General features: G+C 34.0%; 1 protein-coding gene across 1 annotated transcript; it reads left to right on the forward strand.

The window, feature by feature from the left end:
• Nucleotides 1–3,085: 3,085 nt before the first annotated feature.
• On the forward strand, nt 3,086–6,658 carry LOC100246936 (receptor-like serine/threonine-protein kinase SD1-8). Its single transcript, XM_010646085.2, has 7 exons — nt 3,086–4,397; nt 4,521–4,622; nt 4,879–5,078; nt 5,201–5,411; nt 5,533–5,767; nt 5,885–6,032; nt 6,196–6,658. The coding sequence occupies exons 1-7, from the start codon at nt 3,101–3,103 to the stop codon at nt 6,499–6,501; spliced, it is 2,499 nt and encodes an 832-aa protein (XP_010644387.1). The 5' UTR covers nt 3,086–3,100; the 3' UTR covers nt 6,502–6,658.
• The last annotated feature ends 14,394 nt before the right edge of the window (nt 6,659–21,052 follow it).

Consider the following 21,052-nt stretch of genomic DNA (forward strand, 5'->3'; position numbering starts at 1 on the left):
AGGAAAACCCATTTCATGTTAGGTTCGATGGGTGTGGAATGATGGGATAAGTACGAGCAGATTTCAACAAACGAATACAACCACAGTTCTCATGTAATGCACGGGAAATAATAATAAAAAAAATGGAACCTTGCAGCCCTAATTCAAAATTAGAGAACTCCTAAGGGATGAATCAACAACATCTATAGAAGCAAGTATCAATGTAGACAAACATGTGAATTCTATCATTCCCCCCCTAGCATCCAAGCAAGACTCAAAATATGGCAAAGATTAATACATAACAAAAGGATAATGGGAATGAAGAAGGAATCTACAGTAGACATACCTGGGAATGCTTACTTCTGATAAATAAAAAAATCTGCACTGGTTTCTATCCTCAGAAAATCTCCACTGGTCTTTTTTTTGTGTTTCCTTCTTCTTCTCCTCTTCAACCGTTTCCTCCAATGCGTCCTTCCCCCCCCCCCCCCCCCAATAAAAATCTCTCATTCTTTTCCTTTTCTCACCTATATATATCACCCCTCAAGACCTAAATTTGTTTCCGAAAAGGAAAATTCTCCTCCTTCCTTTCTTCTTCTCTTCTTTTTTTAAATCCTCCAATCAAAAGCAATCTTCCCAATTTCAAATTCCCCTCCAAAACCTTCCAAGGAGAGTCCCATCTTCCTTAAACTCCAATGGTAAGTTTCCTTGCAAAAACATGAAATTTTTGAAGTTAAATAATTGCATGTATAGATAAATAAGTAAATAAATTAAAAAATGGTAAAAATAATAAATAAATAAATAAGTTAAGGAAAATAATATAAAGAGGAAGATAACCAATAAAAAGTGAATGATAATCATAAAATTAAAATTAAAAACAAAATAAATAAATAAATAAATAAAATAAAATAAAATAAAATAAAAGTCTTCGTAGGCTTAGTGTGCCTAAACGGGCCTAAGGTGAGACTAAGTGGGCCTAGGGTAGTGCCTAATGGGCCAAGTGTATCTAAAAGCTATCCTAAAAAAACAAGAAAAGCCTAAGTCTAAGTTAGGGCTGCCAAGGGTCACAATAAGGGATCAAATAATCCCTCAACCAAAATCTCCGAGGTGACTCAGAAAAAGGTAAGTGGTATGAGTAGCCATGGGCCACCAAGGAACTATTGTGGAGCATTGAAAATGAATTTTAAAGACATGTGCTAAAGGGACAAAATTGAGGGTCTACACTAAGTAGCAAGAAGATTACTGATTTTATCATAGTGACTCGCTCAATCTTCTTGGATATGTAAGTGGCACAATTTTCTTCTCTTGTGTAACTAAACTTATCATGTTTACTACTAGATTTAAGCTTTAAGTTACATCCTTGAATGCAATTGACCAAAGGACTATATATGTCTTCTTTTTTCGGAATGTTCATCAAGGTATACTTCTCTTTCCTTTAGGCATGGGATCTATGGAAAAACAACAGAGGACAGGACTTGATTGATCCAGTATTGGATGGGATATCTTCTACATACATTCTGATGAGGTATATTAATGTAGCCCTTCTTTGTGTTCAAGAAAGAGCATATGATAGGCCTACCATGTCCGATGTTGTCTCCATGCTTGGCAATGAAAATGTACTTTTACCTTCTCCAAATGAACCGGCCTTCTCAAATATAAGGGGCGTGAAACCACATGCATCTCAAGACAAGACCAAACTTTGTTCCTTAAATGATGTGACACTTTCAAGCACGAGAGCGCGGTAATTGTTCTAAATTTCATACTTGATATCATATGCCTAAGTATCATCAGCATATTGTCTAGTATTATTTTTGGTTCTTACTTGATGTACTGAACGTGTGATCTTAAGTGTGTAATTTTCTTTCAATGCAGTTCAATAATCTCCTTTTACTAAATCCTTAAGGATTCAGACATGCGTGTCTTCCCATATCTGAAATTTGCAACTAAATCTGCTTTTGTCCATTGCCAATCCATATGAGAATGCCCAGGTCCTGCTCTCTTTAGCATTAATACAATGGCCATACGTGACCAGTACATGCTATAGAACAAGAATTCTAAATTTTGTATGGGGCAGTGAAGCTGCAGCTTCTTCATAGCAGAAAAACCAGTCTTATGTTTGGGAAGCACTCCAAAACAGCAAGCAGTTTTGCAAATTGTTCAACAAATGTGGCAACAATCTCTATGGTTACTGAAAAAGAAATTTATCAGCTTTCCAAATATTTGCTCAGCCAAAAGGAACGGATCGGAAGTGACCAAAACTGAGGCTAGTTTCAAGTTGTGATTCATATCCTACAGTGCTTCATTCAGCTAGCTAGTAATAGCCTAGATGGGTACCTGAAAAATTAGAATCATAACTTGTTTGATGAAGGGAAATGCAATTACAACACCACTGGGCAAAGATGGGCATTGGGCATTGTAAGGGTATGTTTGGTTACAAAAATATTTAAAAAAGTAAAAAATGTTTAAAAAAATAATTTTTTAATATTTAGTTTTATTATAAAAAATACAAAAATAAGTTAAATATAATTAAAAATCATTAAGAAACTATTTTCATTTTTTATATAGAAAAATTAAAAAAGTGAAAAAGTTTGAAACATGATATAAAAATAATTTATTGATTTTAATTTTTTTTTCTTATTATTATTATTATTATTATTTTTATTTTTTCTCAGATTTTTTGAAAATTAAACATAAGAGTACGAAACCTAGAAATGCGCTTTACCATCCGGCGGAGATGGGCACTTCTTAAGAATAAAGATTAATAGGAGTTGGATTTGAACATTATGGAAATTATTATTAAATTTGGCCGGCAAAACAAATCTCCTATATTTTACTGCTACTACAAGTTACTTGTGCCAGCGTATGAAGAAGAAATGTGGTCCTGATGGGGGCTTTATGATATTTTTATCGTTTTTTTTAAATCAAATATTTATAAAAAAAAGGATGTGGTAAAAATTATTTTAAAAAATATTGCACCCAGGACCTACAGTGGAAGAAGTCGAACAAGCCTTGAAAGAAAAAATCATAGAAGAAGATATAGTATTGGAGGGGAGATAAATGGAAATGGGACTATATGATTCACTACTCCATGATTTCTGGGCGGCTTAAACTCTGGTTATGAGTTATGGGTAGCATGAAAATTTCAACGAGAAGGTGGTCTGCTAATCTTGTTTTCTTGCTTATTTCTTCAGGTTTTCACTGGCAATTTGTTGATGCATTTACAGATACAATCTTACAAGGTCAATCACTCACAACCTCTCAGACCATCGTATCCGCTGGTGGTAACTTTGAATTAGGTTTCTTTTCTCCTGGAAAGTCCACAAAATACTATGTGGGGATATGGTACAAGAAAATCTCAGAGCAAACCATTGTGTGGGTAGCTAACCGAGACTATTCATTCACAAATCCATCCGTGGTTCTTACTGTCAGCACAGATGGCAACCTCGAGATTTTGGAGGGGAAGATTTCGTACAAGGTGACAAGCATATCATCAAACAGCAACACTAGTGCCACCCTGTTGGATTCTGGAAATCTTGTTTTGAGAAATAAGAAGTCAGATGTCTTATGGGAGAGCTTTGACTATCCATCGGACACGCTCCTGCCCGGAATGAAACTTGGATATGACAAAAGGGCTGGAAAAAGATGGTCATTGGTATCATGGAAGAGTAGAGAAGATCCCAGTCCAGGAGCTTTCTCCATAGAACATGACGCGAATGAAAGTAGCCAGATTTTTAACCTGCAAGGACCCAAAATGTATTGGACTACTGGGGTGTGGGATGGACAGATTTTCAGCCAGGTTCCAGAGATGCGTTTCTTCTACATGTATAAGCAAAATGTATCCTTTAATGAGAATGAAAGCTATTTTTCTTACTCTCTTCATAATCCCTCCATTCTGAGCAGAGTGGTGCTAGATGTGTCAGGCCAGGTTAAGCGTCTGAATTGTCATGAAGGCGCACATGAATGGGATTTATTTTGGCTTCAACCAAAAACACAGTGTGAGGTTTATGCTTACTGTGGGCCTTTCGGAACCTGCACTGGGGATTCTGTTGAATTTTGTGAATGCTTGCCAGGTTTTGAACCTCTCTTCCCTGAAGACTGGAATCTGCAAGACAGATCTGGAGGGTGTGTGAGGAAAGCAGATTTGCAGTGTGTCAATGAAAGCCATGCTAATGGGGAGCGAGACCAGTTTCTTTTGGTGTCTAACGTGAGACTGCCCAAGTATCCAGTAACACTGCAAGCAAGGAGTGCTATGGAGTGCGAATCAATTTGCCTGAATCGCTGCTCTTGCTCTGCTTATGCTTATGAGGGAGAGTGTAGAATATGGGGTGGAGATCTTGTAAACGTGGAGCAGCTACCAGATGGTGAAAGTAATGCTAGAAGTTTCTATATCAAACTTGCTGCCTCTGAGCTAAATAAGAGAGGTAAGAAAAAAGAGTCATAGTTGTTATTGTAGGAGGACATAAAGCATATGGGTCTTGTTTTATTTTCAAAATAAAATGGCCATCGATTCAGCTAAATTTAATATGATATATTTCCTTCTACAGTTTCAAGCAGCAAGTGGAAGGTATGGCTAATTATTACACTGGCCATATCTTTAACTTCAGCCTTTGTCATTTATGGGATATGGGGAAGGTTCCGAAGAAAAGGTCAGTATTTCTCAAGGACAGACGGATGGCCAAGCGATTCAACCGTTTTTAGGTTCCATCTACAAATAAAAAACCAGTTCTTTTCTGAAATGAGTTCATTAGCACTGTTATTGAATGGTTAAGGTAACATTAGGATTTCATGTTCTGATTACATGTGAGTGTGTATGTGGAATCCAATGTGAGAAATAATTTATTCCCATGCCAGAATTCCTACATTCATATGATATTTATTGTCTGTTTGTTCTTTACCAAGCAGGGGAAGATTTGTTAGTATTTGATTTCGGTAACAGCTCAGAAGATACCAGCTATGAACTTGGCGAGACAAATAGACTTTGGAGGGGCGAGAAGAAGGAAGTTGATTTGCCCATGTTCAGTTTTGCGAGTGTATCTGCTTCTACAAATAACTTCTCTATTGAAAATAAACTAGGAGAGGGCGGTTTTGGATCTGTTTACAAGGTGAGATTACAACCCTTGACAATAATGTTCTACAATTTGTCCTGGAGTGTGAAGGCCCACTTGATATATACCAAATTTCTTTTACTTGGTGTAATTGTAGTCACATGAAATTCCCATGACAGGGAAAGTTACAAAGAGGATATGAGGTAGCTGTGAAAAGGCTCTCAAAAAGATCTAAACAGGGATGGGAGGAGTTAAAAAATGAAGCCATGCTTATAGCCAAGCTGCAACACAAGAATCTTGTGAAAGTTTTGGGATACTGCATCGAGCGGGATGAGAAGATATTGATTTATGAGTATATGTCCAACAAAAGCTTGGATTTCTTCCTCTTTGGTTTGTAACTTCCACATAGATATGCTTCCAGCTACTGTATATTCAATGAGAACTTTACACATTCATCATTCTTCACCACTTATTTGCTAACATCTATTTATTTGGTGTGAAATGGAAATAGATCCTGCAAAACGTGGGATTCTGAATTGGGAGATGCGAGTTCGCATCATTGAAGGGGTTGCTCAGGGACTTCTTTATCTCCATCAGTACTCCAGATTGAGAGTTATTCATCGAGATTTGAAGGCTAGCAACATTCTTCTGGATAAAGACATGAACCCAAAAATATCAGATTTTGGAATGGCAAGAATTTTTGGAGGAAATGAATCAAAAGCAACAAAACATATAGTTGGGACTTAGTAAGTGAATCCTAACGCATTGTAAAATATGTGGATTGTCTCACAACATGCTTTTTTTCTACATGTATATTTGTAATCATGCAATTACTAAATGAATTGTTTTAATAATGAATCCAGTGGCTACATGTCCCCCGAGTATGTTTTGCGAGGTCTCTTTTCAACTAAATCTGATGTTTTTAGCTTCGGGGTCTTGTTACTAGAGATTCTAAGTGGCAAGAAGATTACTGAATTTTATCATAGTGGCTCGCTCAATCTTCTTGGATATGTAAGTAACACAATTTTCCTCTTATGTAGCTAAAGTTATCATGTTTACTACTATATTTCAAGCTTGAAGTTACACACTTGAATGCAATTGACCGAATTAGGACTATATATCTTTTTTTCTTTTTTCGGGAATGTGCATCAAAGTATAATTTTCTTTCCTTTAGGCATGGGATCTGTGGAAAAACAACAAAGGACAGGAGTTGATTGATCCAGTATTGAATGAGATATCTTTGAGACATATTATGTTAAGGTACATCAATGTAGCCCTTCTTTGTGTTCAAGAAAGTGCAGATGATAGGCCCACCATGTTCGATGTTGTCTCCATGCTTGTCAAGGAAAATGTACTTTTATCTTCTCCAAATGAGCCAGCCTTCTCAAATCTATCGAGTATGAAACCACATGCATCTCAAGATAGGCTTGAAATTTGTTCCTTAAATGATGTAACACTTTCAAGCATGGGAGCACGATAAGTTTTCTAAATTTCAGATTGCATATGCTTAAATGTCTTCAGCATATTGTCTAGTATTATTATTGGCCATCAAGTTGATTGTTGATGTACTGAACGTGTGAACTTTTGTATGTATTTTTCTTTCAATGCAGTTCAATAATGTGCTTAATTTTACTCAATCCTCAAGGATTCAGACCTGTATCTCATCTTCCCATCTGTAATTGCTACTGAATCTGTTGGTTTTGAAACTAGATAATTAAAAGAAAAACGGAAGCCAGAAAATTTTTCTCAAAATTTAATGAAATAACAAATATAGGTAATTTAGAATTGTACCTTGCGATTAGGCTGATAAATTTGAACTCCACCTAAAGGATCTTAGAATTCCAAATCCTCTAAAGCACCATGGATCTTTCTCTAACGTTCTCCAAAAAATGATGAACTCAAAACGAGTGGGCGTTTATTATCTTTGGGTTTTTTTTTATATCACACAACTTAATATATTGAAAACTTGTATTCTCACCCATCATCCGAAAAACATTGAGAAAAAAAAAACTTTTTAATACCACGAAGAAAAAAATGACATATTTTGAATTTTGAAAAACATGGGAGAGAATATCTCTCCCCATGATCCCCACTTAAAAAGTGTTTCTTTGAATTTTGAAAAACATGGGAGAGAATATCTCTCCCCATGATCCTCACTTAAAAAGTGTTTCTTAGGGAATACAAGTAAGTGTGGTCTTCACTACATTGTATCAAAAATTATTTTAAATAATCAAATTATAAAATAAATAAATCAAATCAAGATTGTGTGAAATTAATTTAGAATTCAAAATTCCAAACTAATAAAATCAACCCAACATAAAAAAAAATGTTCATATAATTTTAATGGAGCCGTTGAGAGGAACTATGGACATTATAATTTTAAGCTCCAATAATTTTGACAATTAATTAACAACTTAATTAAAAAATCAAAATTATTAATTCCAAAATTACTCCACTAAAAATTTGGAATTGCACTCTTAAAATTATAAAATTAAATATATTCAAAGGATTTGAATTGCCCATTAATATAGTTACTACATATGAGTCAATCCTCCATAAACGGTTCATAATTAAAGCTAGGTTTTTCCGTTAACCTCTTTAATTATATCTTTCTCCTTAAGTGCCATTGGTTCTCTAATGAATAATATATTTATGGTCTAATCATAAATTGAGCGCTCTTATCATTCAAGGCCCGAACCAATACTTATGGTAACCGTCCATCTGACTTCTTAACGAAGGAATGAATTTCATCTTGTATATTAATATTCCCGGCTATTTATTTTATTATACTTCCAATACACCAATAATTTGACACTATGTATTTGTGTCATTACCCGATATGTAAAAAAATACAATACAATAAATAGGAGTCTATTAATCACTCAGAATTAAGATCAATGCATATATGACCATCATTGATTAATATTGAATGCTCTATATTATAACGGAATTTATTAGAGATTCATAATTAATCGTGTTCCAGTCCTATATAATCAAATTATATAAAACGCTTTCATTCCAATAATCTCATTATTAACAATCCGGATAAGATCATTTCATTCATAATGTAATGAACCACGCTAGTAATTTTAAATTAAAGATCCCAACTTTAATTTTTAATTACGAACATATTAGATTATTTTACTTTAAATGTTATCCTCCTGTATATAACACTTATATACAATATTTAAAGTTACAATTAAATAATCTAGGGTTTTCGATATTTATAAAGCATCTATAACATGCATGCAACAATAATATTGAAATAATTCCTTAAAAAAATATTAATAATCAGCAAAATAAAAAACATCTCATTTGTTTATGGGCACATATTCCAACAAAATCTGCTTTTATGCATTGCCAATCCAGACACTAAAATACAACCCTCAGAGCTTACTGCAAATATTCAACTAGTACTAGGAAAGACGAGCTTTTGCGCATGATATAGCTAAGCATAAGTACTAATTAACATATAGGCAAGAGGGAAAGTGAGGAAGGAAAGCAGATATAGATTTTTTTGCCTTTTAAACTGTGATAGCATCTAGCATTTTTTTTAAGAGAAGAAATAGTATAATTTAATTGAGTACTCGTAAAACCTTCTTTTCTTATTGGACATGGTTTCAATAAAACCCATTTGGTTGCCAAGAAATCTGAGGAAATTCCCTTAATTCTAAGGGTTCAAGAACAAGCCGAGTCCAGCACGACTCGGCCGAGTCGTATAAACTCATACTCAATCAGGAATCGCTTAAACTCGGTTAACTCAACGGAGATTCCGAGTTGACTCGGTTGAACCGTTTGTGTTAACAAAAGAAATCGTTTTTTCACTTTCGAATCACAGCAGAGGAACAACAAACGAGATGTAAACCTAAAAAACCTCTCAAAAATCAAAGATTGTCTTCAAAAGGAAAAGCTTCTCAACAACCATGATGAAGAGGAAGAAAGGCATCAGTCTAAACCATGACCGAGTCTTGGAGGTGCACAAGAAGAAGAGGTTGAGGTATTACTAACTTCAGAACGATCATGGATGTGGAGCGCCTTCGATGGTCCCGGTGTGGTAACTGGTGTGATGAGAAGATTCCCTCCATTGACGTGAGCGGCCATCGCTGCATCTGGTCTCTCCTCTCTCTAATTTTGGTCTCAGTTCTCGCCTGCTTCTGTCTGCCTTCCTCCCTCTCTCTCTCTCTCTCTCTTTCTCCCTAGTACGGGTGAGTTAGTGATTTGAAGAAAGGGTGGCAATCGGTGCCAGAAAATTGGGGATTTGAAGACAGGGTGGTCAATGTTTTAATATCACAATTATTTATAATTGTATATGTTAATATTAGGTAATATATTATCAAATTTTATAGTCTTTGTTTTTTTTATGATAATAATTTATTATTTTATATATTAATGGTGTGATATAAATTATATTAGCTTAAGTAAAGTATTATTTTATATGGCAATGATAGCATATTTGATGTATTAATTTATTATTAACAATATATTCAAGTCATTTAATATATTATTATATTAACATATTAAAATCATTTAATTAATAATATATACTTTGTTTAATAAATATAATTTTATATTATATTTAAACATAAAGTGTTGTAATCATTTAATCAAAATTAAAAATAAAATTAATGATTGAATTATATGTCTTTTAGTAAAAATATCATTATAGTTGAAATAAAATAATTTTCAATTCCTAACATTATCATAAATTGTTTTTGTGGAGACTTTATAACTATTTAAATAATATTAAATGTGAAAAAATTTATTTTATAATTTTTAAGCTTATTTAATTATATTTGTTTTTGTAAAAAATTTCAAAATTTTTTTCTAATTTAAAAATTTTTTAGTTATCTTATTTTGCATACCACTTGATACCAAATCGAGATGTTGAGACCGTTATGCCTTGGGACCCTCCAAATTAATGATTGATATCGTCACTTCAATTATATGAATATAAAAAATAAATATGTAAAGAAATACCATAAGACATAATAATAGTATTTTAAAATATTTTTAGCATATTGATATAAATATATATATATATATATAATTATTTAATAGTTATTACTTATATTTAATGGTTTAAAATATTTTTTAGTTTTTAATTAGTATATTTTTTGTATCAATCAATATCGCTTTGACATCTTAGATTTAAATAATGAAAATAGTATCAATTTTTCAAAAAAAAAGAAAGAAAAAGGAAATGATCTTTTAAGGTTAAAGTATTAATCTTTAGGTTTAGATGTTCCCAAACCTTCAATTCTAAGTGTTGAAGACGACTTCGAAGTTGTTGGAAGTCTTGTAAATCTACGATTTTCTATCTGATGATTTGAACCTTGATCTTAATGCACTTTTAGTGGAGATCGATGGAAGAAAGGGTGGAAACTATGAGTCTTTCTCTTTGAAGGTGGAAGATGACTTTCTACAAAAAGTTATGGAAACTTTAACCCCAAGATCGATGTACCTTAAAACCTTTCAAGTCAATGACCCATACCGTAACTTTCAACCATAAGATGGACACTAAAAAAAAAAAGAATTAGAGTTGGATTTGAACACAAACATCTTTCAAAGAAGAGAATGTACCTATCATTATGGAAAATTATTATTAAATTTGGGTGGCAAAATATATCTCCTATATTTTAACCCCTACCATAAGTGACTTTGTGTAAGCGTAAAAAGAAGAACTATAGAAAAGATGCCTTAGGTATTTGCTGATTATGAACTATATCTAGTAAAAGATCATACACGATGTCCGAAAAACTATAGAAGAAGATAAATCTTGAAGGGAAGATCAATGGAAATGGGTCTATGACTCGCCACTCCATGATTTATGGGCTGCTTAAACTCTGATGATGGGTTATGGGTAGCATGAAAATTTCAGCCAGAGGGTGGTCTGTCAATCTTGCTTGTTTCTTCATGTTTTCACTTGGAATTTGCTAATGCATTTATAGACACAATCTTACAAGGTCAGTCAATCACAACTTCTCAAACCATCGTATCTGTTGGTGGTGACTTTGAATTAGGATTCTTTTCTCTTGGAAACTCCACAAAATACTATGTGGGGATATGGTACAAGAAAGTGTCAGAGCAAACCATTGTGTGGGTAGCTAACCGAGGTTATTCATTCACAAATCTATATGTGGTTCTTACTATTATCCCAGATGGTAACCTCGAGATTTGGGAAGGGAAAATTTCATACAAGGTGACAAACGTATCATTAAATAGAAACACCGGTGCCACCCTGTTGGATTCAGGAAATTTTGTTTTGAGAAATGAGAAGTCGAATATCTTATGGTAGAGCTTTGACTATCTATTGGACATGATCTTGCCCAGAATGAACATTGGATATGACAGAAGGGCTGGAAAAACATGGTCATTGGTGTCATGGAAGAGCACAGAAGATCCTAGTCCAGGAGTTTTTATTAGAGAATTCATTATAATAGATTTTCTTATTAGCTTTTTTCCTATAATGTGTGGCCATATACAATTATATTTGTATGAATATTATTTAAGGGTATCAATTGATCGGTAGGTGAATCAATTGATTGGGTATCTAAGAGTCTTATGTATGGAAGACTCAAATTTATAAATAGGGAGTTAGAAAATTTAACTCATATGAATGTGGTGTTACAACTTTTGTAACCCCATCATTATGAAATTTATTTGTACATTATGTTTATGAGTAATAGAGGAAAATGGAAAAGTATAACCTATGCAATTATATAGATGCATTCAAGTTCATACCCCACCATTACCCATTAATTTGTACATAATGGGTGTAAATAATGAGTATAACTCCCATATAGTCTTTGATGGGAAGACTAAGAGATGTATAATTTTTTTTATAAATTGAGGTCCTAAGCCACACTCTCATTCTTATGTCTTTTTGTTGGTTTATTTTTAACAACATACACCACACAAGTGACCCATCCACTATATGAGAGTAGTGAGTCGAAGACCTTGCCAATCCAATTCACAAGGTAACTCAATCTCACTTCAAAAGTGTTATTGATATCATGAATCAAGGTAAGAATATGATCATTATTTGAATACTTATATATATATATTTTTTTTATGCATCCAAAATGGTTTTATAAAATAATAATTTCCACATAAAGTTTATAAAAGTTTGGTTGACATTTCTTTCTATTTTTAAATTCTTCTAATTAGTTGTAATTTCCTATTTTTTTTTGTAATATCCTAATTTTAGGATTGTTTCTTATTTTTGTATTTTGGGTAGATTGTTTCCTATTTTTGTGTTTTAGGTTTTGTGTATATATATTCATTCTTAATCAATGGAAAAGTCAAGCCATTGTTTCTCAATAATCTTCTACTTCAACATGGTATCAAGAGCCTAATTTTCTTTGGTGTATTTTCTTCCTTTTTTTTTTCCCTTTTCCTTAATGGCTTCCAGTGCATCCTTCTCTTCCACCAACAATCCTATCACCATCCAAAACTCTCAAGATCCTCAAAATCCTCTCCTTACAATCAATCTCTCCAATATCACCAAATTGTCATCCATCAATTATCTCACAGGGAGCCTTCAAATCCAATCCTTCTTGAAGGTTATAATCTTCATCACTTCATTGATGGCGCTCATACTCCACCACCACCCACCGTCACCGTCACCATCACTTGTGTTGCATCCCCAAATCTAGTATACACAACCTGGAAGCGTCAGGATCGTCTCATCTTTAACGCTCTCCTTGGTGCTATCTTCGTTTCACTACAACCGCTTATTGTCTGCACCACCACTTCCCTTGATGCATGGCAAACCTTAGTTAATACCTATGCCAAACCCTTGATAATTTTCTCTCCACCAATGGTATATCCCATCTTACTACACCACATACACCTGGACACAATGGCCTTTCCGAATGACGTCATTGTCATATTGTTGAAACCGGTCTATTTCTTCTCACTTATGCATCGATATCTCTAACTTATTGGACTTACGCCTTTGCCACTATTGTATATCTCATCAACTGTATGCCCACACCCACACTATATCTCTCATCTCCTTTTGACCAACTCTTTGAGTCTCCACCCAACTACACTAAACTTTGGGTGTTTGGTTGCTTATGTTATTCGTGGCTTTGTCCTTATTCTCAACATAAACTTAACTCTCGTTTCACTTCTTGTGTTTTTCTTGGTTACTCTTCCTACACCACCTATTATATATTGTGACAATGTTGGTGCCACCTATCTCTATTCTAATCTAGTCTTTCATTCGCGCATGAAACATGTGGCAATTGACTATCACTTTATTCGGGATCAAGTTCAATTATGTGTTCTTCGTGTTACTCATGTTTCCTCAACAGATCAACTTGTCGACGCTCTTACTCAACCGCTTCCACAAAGCTTCTTCCAAGAATTACGGGTCAAGATTGGCGTCTCCTCCAGAGCTCTATCTTGAGGGGGCATATTAGAGAATTTATTACAATAGATTTTCTTTCTATTTTTAAATTCTTCTAATTAGTTGTAATTTCCTATTTTTGTTGTAATCCCCTAATTTTAGGATTGTTTCCTATCTTTGTGTTTTGGGCTAATTCTAGGATTGTTTCTTATTTTTGTGTTTTGAGTAGATTGTTTCTTATTTTTGTTGGAATATGTGCCCATAAACAAATGAGATGTTTTTTATTTTGCTGATTATTAATATTTTTTAAGGAATTATTTCAATATTATTGTTGCATGCATGTTATAGATGCTTTATAAATATCGAAAACCCTAGATTATTTAATTGAAACTTTAAATATTGTATATAAGTGTTATATACAAGAGGATAATATTTAAAGTAAAATAATCTAATATGTTCGTAATTAAAAATTAAAGTTGGGATCTTTAATTTAAAATTACTAGCGCGGTTCATTACATTCTGAATGAAATGATCTTATCCGGATTGTTAATAATGAGATTATTGGAATGAAAGCGCTTTATATAATTTGATTATATAGGACTGGAACACGATTAATTATGAATCTCTGATAAATTCCGTTATAATATAGAGCATTCAATATTAATCAATGATGGTCATATATGCATTGATCTTAATTCTGAGTGATTAATAGACTCCTATTTATTCTATTGTATTTTTTGACATACCGGGTAATGACACAAATACATAGTGTCAAATTCTTGGTGTATTGGAAGTATAATAAAATAAATAGCCGGGAATATTAATATACAAGATGAAATCCATTCCTTCGTTAAGAAGTCAGATGGACAGTTCCCATAAGTATTGGTTCGGGCCTTGAATGATAAGAACGCTCAATTTATGATTAGACCATAAATATATTATTCATTAGAGAACCAATGGCACTTAAGGAGAAAGATATAATTAAAGAGGTTAACGGAAAAACCTAGCTTTAATTATGAACCGTTTATGGAGGATTGACTCATATGTAGTGACTATATCAATGGGCAATTCAAATCCTTTGAATATATTTAATTTTATAATTTTAAGAGTGCAATTCCAAATTTTTAGTGGAGTAATTTTGGAATTAATAATTTTGATTTTTTAATTAAGTTGTTAATTAATTGTCAAAATTATTGGAGCTTAAAATTATAATGTCCATAGTTCCTCTCAACGGCTCCATTAAAATTATATGAACATTTTTTTATGTTGGGTTGATTTTATTAGTTTGGAATTTTAAATTCTAAATTAATTTCACACAATCTTGATTTGATTTATTTATTTTATAATTTGATTATTTAAAATATTTTTTGATACAATGTGGTGAAGACCACACTTACTTGTATTCCCTAAGAAACACCTTTTGAGTGGGGATCATGGGGAGAGATATTCTCTCCCATGTTTTTCAAAATTCAAAGAAACACTTTTTAAGTGGGGATCATGGGGAGAGATATTCTCTCCCATGTTTTTCAAAATTCAAAACATGTCAGTTATTTTTTTTTTCTTCGTGGTATTAAAATTTTTTTTTTCTCAATGTTTCTCGGATGATGGGATGAGAATACAAGTTTTCAATATATATTAAGTTGTGTGAGAAAAAAAAACAGAAGAATGAAAAACGCCCACTCGTTTTGAGTTCATCATAATTTGGAGAACGTTAGAGAAAGATCCATGGTGCTTTAGAGGATTTGGAATTCTAAGATCCTTTTGGTGAAGTTCAAATTTATTAGCCTAATCGCAAGGTACAATTCTAATTTACCTATATTTGTTATTTCATTAAATTAATACAAGTATTGATCATTGAGAAAAAATTTTGAGAAAATTTTTTTGGTTTCCGTTTTTTTCTTTTATTTATCTGGTTTCAAAACCAACAATTGGTATCAGAGCAGGTTGATACTCTGTATTAATTTAATGAATGATTATTTGATAATCTTTGCATGGCTTTCGGTAGGCACTTTTGCATATTGATGTTTGTTTATTTTTATGTTCATGGTGATGAATGTTTGTGGGAATGGATTGGCCGTTTTTTTATTGGTTCCATGGATTTTGTTATTTTTGTAATAATTATTTTATTAGATCTTTTGTAAATAGGATTCTTGCTGTAATTCCTATTTTATAAGATTTTTTGTAAATAGGTTTACTGTTGTAATTATAAATCGGTTTTGGGTTGAATTTTATTGAATTTGAGAAATTCAATGGAGACAACCACAATTCAAGGAAATTTGAATATTATTGAATTTGAGAAATTCAATGGAGACAACCACAATTCAAGGAAATTTGAATTTTATTGAATTTGAGAAATTCAATGGAGACCACCACTTTTCAAGGAGAAGATGAAGATGTAAATTTACAGGAAGACCCAGTTTTATTATTTGTATTTTTTTTATTTGGGTTGTATTTAACGTCCATGGAACCCGACCATTTCCATTTTTATATTTATAAAGTTGATGATTACTTTGTCCTGCAAGGGGTGGAGCCAGGGGATTCAAACCCATGAAGGATGGGTATTCCTTGCTAGTACCACCAGGCTATGGCTTCTGGCTGGTTATTTATATGAAGAAGGTTTATTTCACGTTGCCCCTAAACTTTATCCCTGGCTCCACCACAACCCTTGTTTTAGCATGTCATTTTAGTTAGAAAAGTGCCTACCTATTTTTGCATGTCATGCATTCATGCGTTTATTTTTATTTTATTTTATATAATGTCACAGATGACTTAATTTATAATTTTAAATTGTTTAAAATATAAAGGCTTAGTAATTTAAAATGTTTAAATTGTCTAAGGTTTATGAAACAATAGTTGTTTTATAAATTAAATACACCTTTTGCAATATAATGAGTGGGAGCGGGTAATATTACAATATAAACCCTAGGTCTCCACCATTAATACAACACTGTGAGTTTTTAGTAGCGCTTAGAGACGCTTTGATTTCGTCCTCCCTACGGAAAGTGTCTACTAATTTCAATAACAAGGTTGTCTTCCATGAGATAGGATTTTAAGATGTATTTTAGAATTGACCTACCCTACGACGGCAATTTCTAAATTAAATCTTAAAAATCTGATATGGTGGGTTACACTCATAAAGATATAATTAAATTGGTTAATTATTTTCTTGACCGAACTTAAAGGAAATTAATAAGTATTAGAAATATGAGATATTTTGGATAATATTTATTAATTGAGAAAGTCTCATTTTAATTAGCAGCTTTTTGACCTACCCTACGGCGGCACTTAGTTGTGGTAATTAAAATTCCTTAGGCTGTTAAAGTATAATTTTTGGTGTATTTTATCATGAGCATTCTTGCTTCATATTTACTTTGCCTTTAATTTTCTTATGATATTTATGCAATTATTTATTGAAAATATTTCTTATTTTTGTTCAGCAAATATGTCAAACCCAATTTTCTCACTTCTCGCCTCTCAAGTTTTAACTGGTGAAAACTTTGTAAAATGGAAGAGCAACATGAACACTCTTCTCATTAATGAGAACTACCACTTTGTCCTTAAGGAGGATTGTCCTCCAGTGCCTCCAGCTAATGCCTCCAAGGCTGTCTCAGAAGAGTATAATCGTTGGATTATTGCAAATAACAAGACCCGCTGCTACTTGTTAGCAGCAATGAATGAAGTGCTTAGAACTAAGCACGAGGGCCTTGAAACTGCAAGAGAGATTATGGAATCTCTACAGCAGATGTTTGGACGCCCCTCTGAGCAGGCCCGCCACGAAGCTGTGAAAGCTGTTATGAACAGTAAAATGAAGAATGGTTCTTCAGTTCGTGAGCATGTCCTTAAAATGATTCATCACTTTAATGAGGCTGAAATCAATGGAGCTAAAATTGATGAAAAGACCCAGGTTGGCATGATCTTAGAGACACTTTCACCCTCTTTCCTCCAATTCAGGACAAACTACATCATGAACCATAAGAAATGTAATTTGACAGAACTCCTGAATGAGCTGCAATCTTATGAGACCCTTATAGATGATAAGGGAGGCAAGGCAAATATTGTTGAGGCTAATGCAGTTGTGGGAAAGGCTTCTTCTTCAAAGAATAAGAAGAAGAGAAATGTGAGAAATCAAAAGGACAAGAAGAAGATCCAAAAGAAGAAAGGGAAGGCTGTTGAGCCTAAACCTAAGGGGAAATGTTTCCATTGCAATCAAGACAGCCATTGGAAAAGGAACTGTAAGAAGTACCTTGATGAGCTGAAACAAAAGAAGAAACAAGGTAAATTAGATTTATTAGTAATGGAAACATGCTTAGTTGAGAATGATTTCTCAAGCTGGATTATTGATTCAGGAGCATCTAACCATGTTTGTATTTCTTTGAAGATGCTTGAGTCATCTAAGGATCTTGAAGAGGGAGCTTTCATGATGAGAGTTGGCAGTGGGGCAAGAGTTTCAGCGACAGCAGTTGGGACAGTACGACTGTCATTTGCTAATAATAAATATTTGTTATTGCACAATGTTTATTTTATTCCGGATTTCAAATGGAATTTGATTTCGGTTTCAAAGTTACATGAACAATTTATTTCCGTTTCTTTTGATATTGACTCTGTTTCAATCTATAAGAATGGAATGAATATTTGTTCAGGTTATGTTGATAATGGTATATATTTTGTTAAACCAATTTTCAAAAATTTACTTCAAACCGAAATGTTTAAAGTCGCTGAACCAACCCCTAAAAGAAGAAAGATTTCTAATGATAAAAATGACACATATTTGTGGCATTTAAGGCTTGGTCACATTAACATAGGTAGAATTGAAAGACTAGCAAAGGATGGTCCTTTGAAAGAGCTAAAAGTTGGCACTCTACCAGTTTGTGAATCTTGCCTAGAAGGCAAAATGACCAAAAGGCCATTTTCGGCTAAGGGTGAAAGAGCAAAAGTACCTCTAGAGATCATACATACTGATGTATGTGGACCTTTGAATGTCAAAGCAAGAGGGGGCTATGAATATTTCGTCACATTTATTGACGATTATTCAAGATACGGATATGTATATCTGATACAAAGAAAATCCGAGGCTTTCGAAAAGTTCAAAGAATTTCGTGCTGAAGCAGAAAAACAGCTTAGCAAATCAATCAAAACTCTTCGATCAGATCGAGGAGGAGAATACTTGGTTTATGAATTCAAGGACTACTTGATTGAAAATGGAATATTATCACAGCTCACGGCACCTGGGACACCTCAGCAAAATGGTGTAGCCGAAAGAAGAAATCGCACTTTGCTTGACATGATGAGATCAATGATGAGCTATTCTTCTCTGCCAACCTCATTTTGGGGATATGCATTACAAACGGCAGTATATATTCTGAACATAGTTCCATCTAAGTCAATCCCTAACACTCCCCTAGAGTTATGGAATGGTCGCAAACCTAGTTTGAGACATATTCGCATATGGGGGTGCCCTGCGCACGTGTTAAAGGGAAAGACTGGGAAACTAGAACCTCGCTCTGAGGTATGCATGTTTGTAGGATATCCTAAAGGAACAAGAGGAGGTATGTTTTATAGCGCTCAGGATAACAAAGTATTTGTGTCAACAAATGCTACGTTTCTCGAGTATAACTATATGGCAGATTTTAAACCTAGAAGTAAAGTAGTTCTAGAAGAGTTGCTAGCTGATGAGATCAGCCCCATGCCAACAACAGTTGTTGAACGACAAAGAAAAGAAACCACTGCTCAAGATCTAACACCACCGCCACCACGACGTAGTGGGAGGGAAATAAGATTGCCCATTCGCTATCGTGAAAATGGAGAAGCACAAGTTGCAGTCACTGATGGCAGTGATGATGATCCATTGACATTCAAAATGGCGATGGATGATGTTGATCGAGAGAAATGGTAGGAAGCCATGAAACTCGAAATAGAGTCTATGTACTCAAATTCAGTCTGGGAACTTGTAGATCTACCAGAAGGCATTAAGCCTATTGGTTGCAAATGGATCTATAAGAGAAAAAGAAGACCTAATGGGAAAGTAGAGACTTTCAAGGCAAGGCTGGTGGCAAAGGGTTTTACCCAAAAGGAATGAGTAGACTATGATGATACTTTTTCACCAGTTGCCATGCTAAAATCCATTAGGATTCTCTTGTCCATTGCTGCTTATTATGATTATGAGATATGGCAAATGGACGTCAAGACAGCATTTTTGAATGGCCATCTTGAAGAGACTATTTATATGGTCCAACCAGAGGGTTTCGTGGTCAAAGACCAAGAGTAGAAAGTGTGCAAACTACAAAGGTCCATTTATGGACTTAAGCAAGCTTCTAGATCTTGGAATATCAGATTTAACGAAGCCATAAAGTCTTATGGTTTTGAACAAAATCTGGGTGAACCTTGTGTCTATAAGCAAATAGGAGGAGATAAAGTGGTTTTCTTAGTTCTTTATGTGGATGACATTCTACTCATTGGAAATGATGTAGAATCTCTATCCAAGGTAAAGAACTAGCTAGCCAGCCAATTCCAAATGAAGGATTTGGGAGAGGCAAGCTACATTCTTGGTATCCAAATGACTAGGGATCGTAAGAATAGGCTTCTGGCATTGTCTCAGGCAGCATACATTGACAAGGTGCTTGTCAAGTTTGCAATGGAGAACTCTAAGAAAGGGAATTTGCCTTCTCGACATGAAGTCCATCTCTCTAAAGAGCAGTGTCCAAAAACACCACAAGATGAGGAGAAAATGAGACGAGTTCCCTACGCATTAGCAGTTGGTAGTTTGATGTATGCAATGTTGTGTACAAGACCTGACATATGCTTTGCAGTGGGAGTGGTTAGTCGATACCAGTCAAACCCAGGATTAGATCACTGGGTAGCAGTCAAGCATATACTTAAATATCTGAGAAGGACAAGAAACTATATGTTGGTATACTCTGGTAGGGAATTGATTCCTATCGGATATACAGATTCTGATTTCCAATCAGATAGAGACTCTCGGAAGTCTACTTCTGGGGCCGTTTTCACTTTGGGAGGTGGAGCCATTATATGGAGGAGTGTCAAGCAAACTTGTGTTGCTGATTCAACCATGGAGGCTGAATATGTAGCGGCTTGTGAAGCAGCTAAAGAAGCAGTCTGGCTTCGCGAATTCTTGAAAGAACTGGAAGTTGTTCCAAATATGCATGAGCCAATTAGACTCTATTGTGATAATAGTGGAGCAGTGGCTAATGCCAAAGAACCCAGGAACCATCGCAAAGGAAAACACATAGAACGGAAATTCCACCTGGTAAGAGAGACTGTCAGTAGAGGAGATGTTTCAGTTGAAAAGATCGCATCTGCGAACAACATAGCTGATCCATTCACTAAGACTTTACCAGCTCAGACTTTTGAGCAACATCTTGAAGGGATGGGACTTAGAGACATGTCACATTTGCTTTAGGGCAAGTGGGAGATTGTTGGAATATGTGCCCATAAACAAATGAGATGTTTTTTATTTTGCTGATTATTAATATTTTTTAAGGAATTATTTCAATATTATTGTTGCATGCATGTTATAGATGCTTTATAAATATCGAAAACCCTAGATTATTTAATTGAAACTTTAAATATTGTATATAAGTGTTATATACAAGAGGATAATATTTAAAATAAAATAATCTAATATGTTCGTAATTAAAAATTAAAGTTGGAATCTTTAATT

The sequence above is a fragment of the Vitis vinifera genome, chromosome 19, assembly GCF_030704535.1.
Source record: "Vitis vinifera cultivar Pinot Noir 40024 chromosome 19, ASM3070453v1".
Taxonomy (NCBI): Eukaryota; Viridiplantae; Streptophyta; class Magnoliopsida; order Vitales; family Vitaceae; genus Vitis; species Vitis vinifera.

Bases quoted from the DNA above. Each gene is read 5' to 3' on its own strand.
- LOC100246936 (XM_010646085.2), top strand. From the start codon at position 3,101: ATGGGTAGCATGAAAATTTCAACGAGAAGGTGGTCTGCTAATCTTGTT. The intron at 4,398-4,520 runs GTAAGAAAAAAG...TTCCTTCTACAG, and splicing joins CTCTGAGCTAAATAAGAGAG to TTTCAAGCAGCAAGTGGAAG. The intron at 4,623-4,878 runs GTCAGTATTTCT...TTTACCAAGCAG, and splicing joins GGGAAGGTTCCGAAGAAAAG to GGGAAGATTTGTTAGTATTT.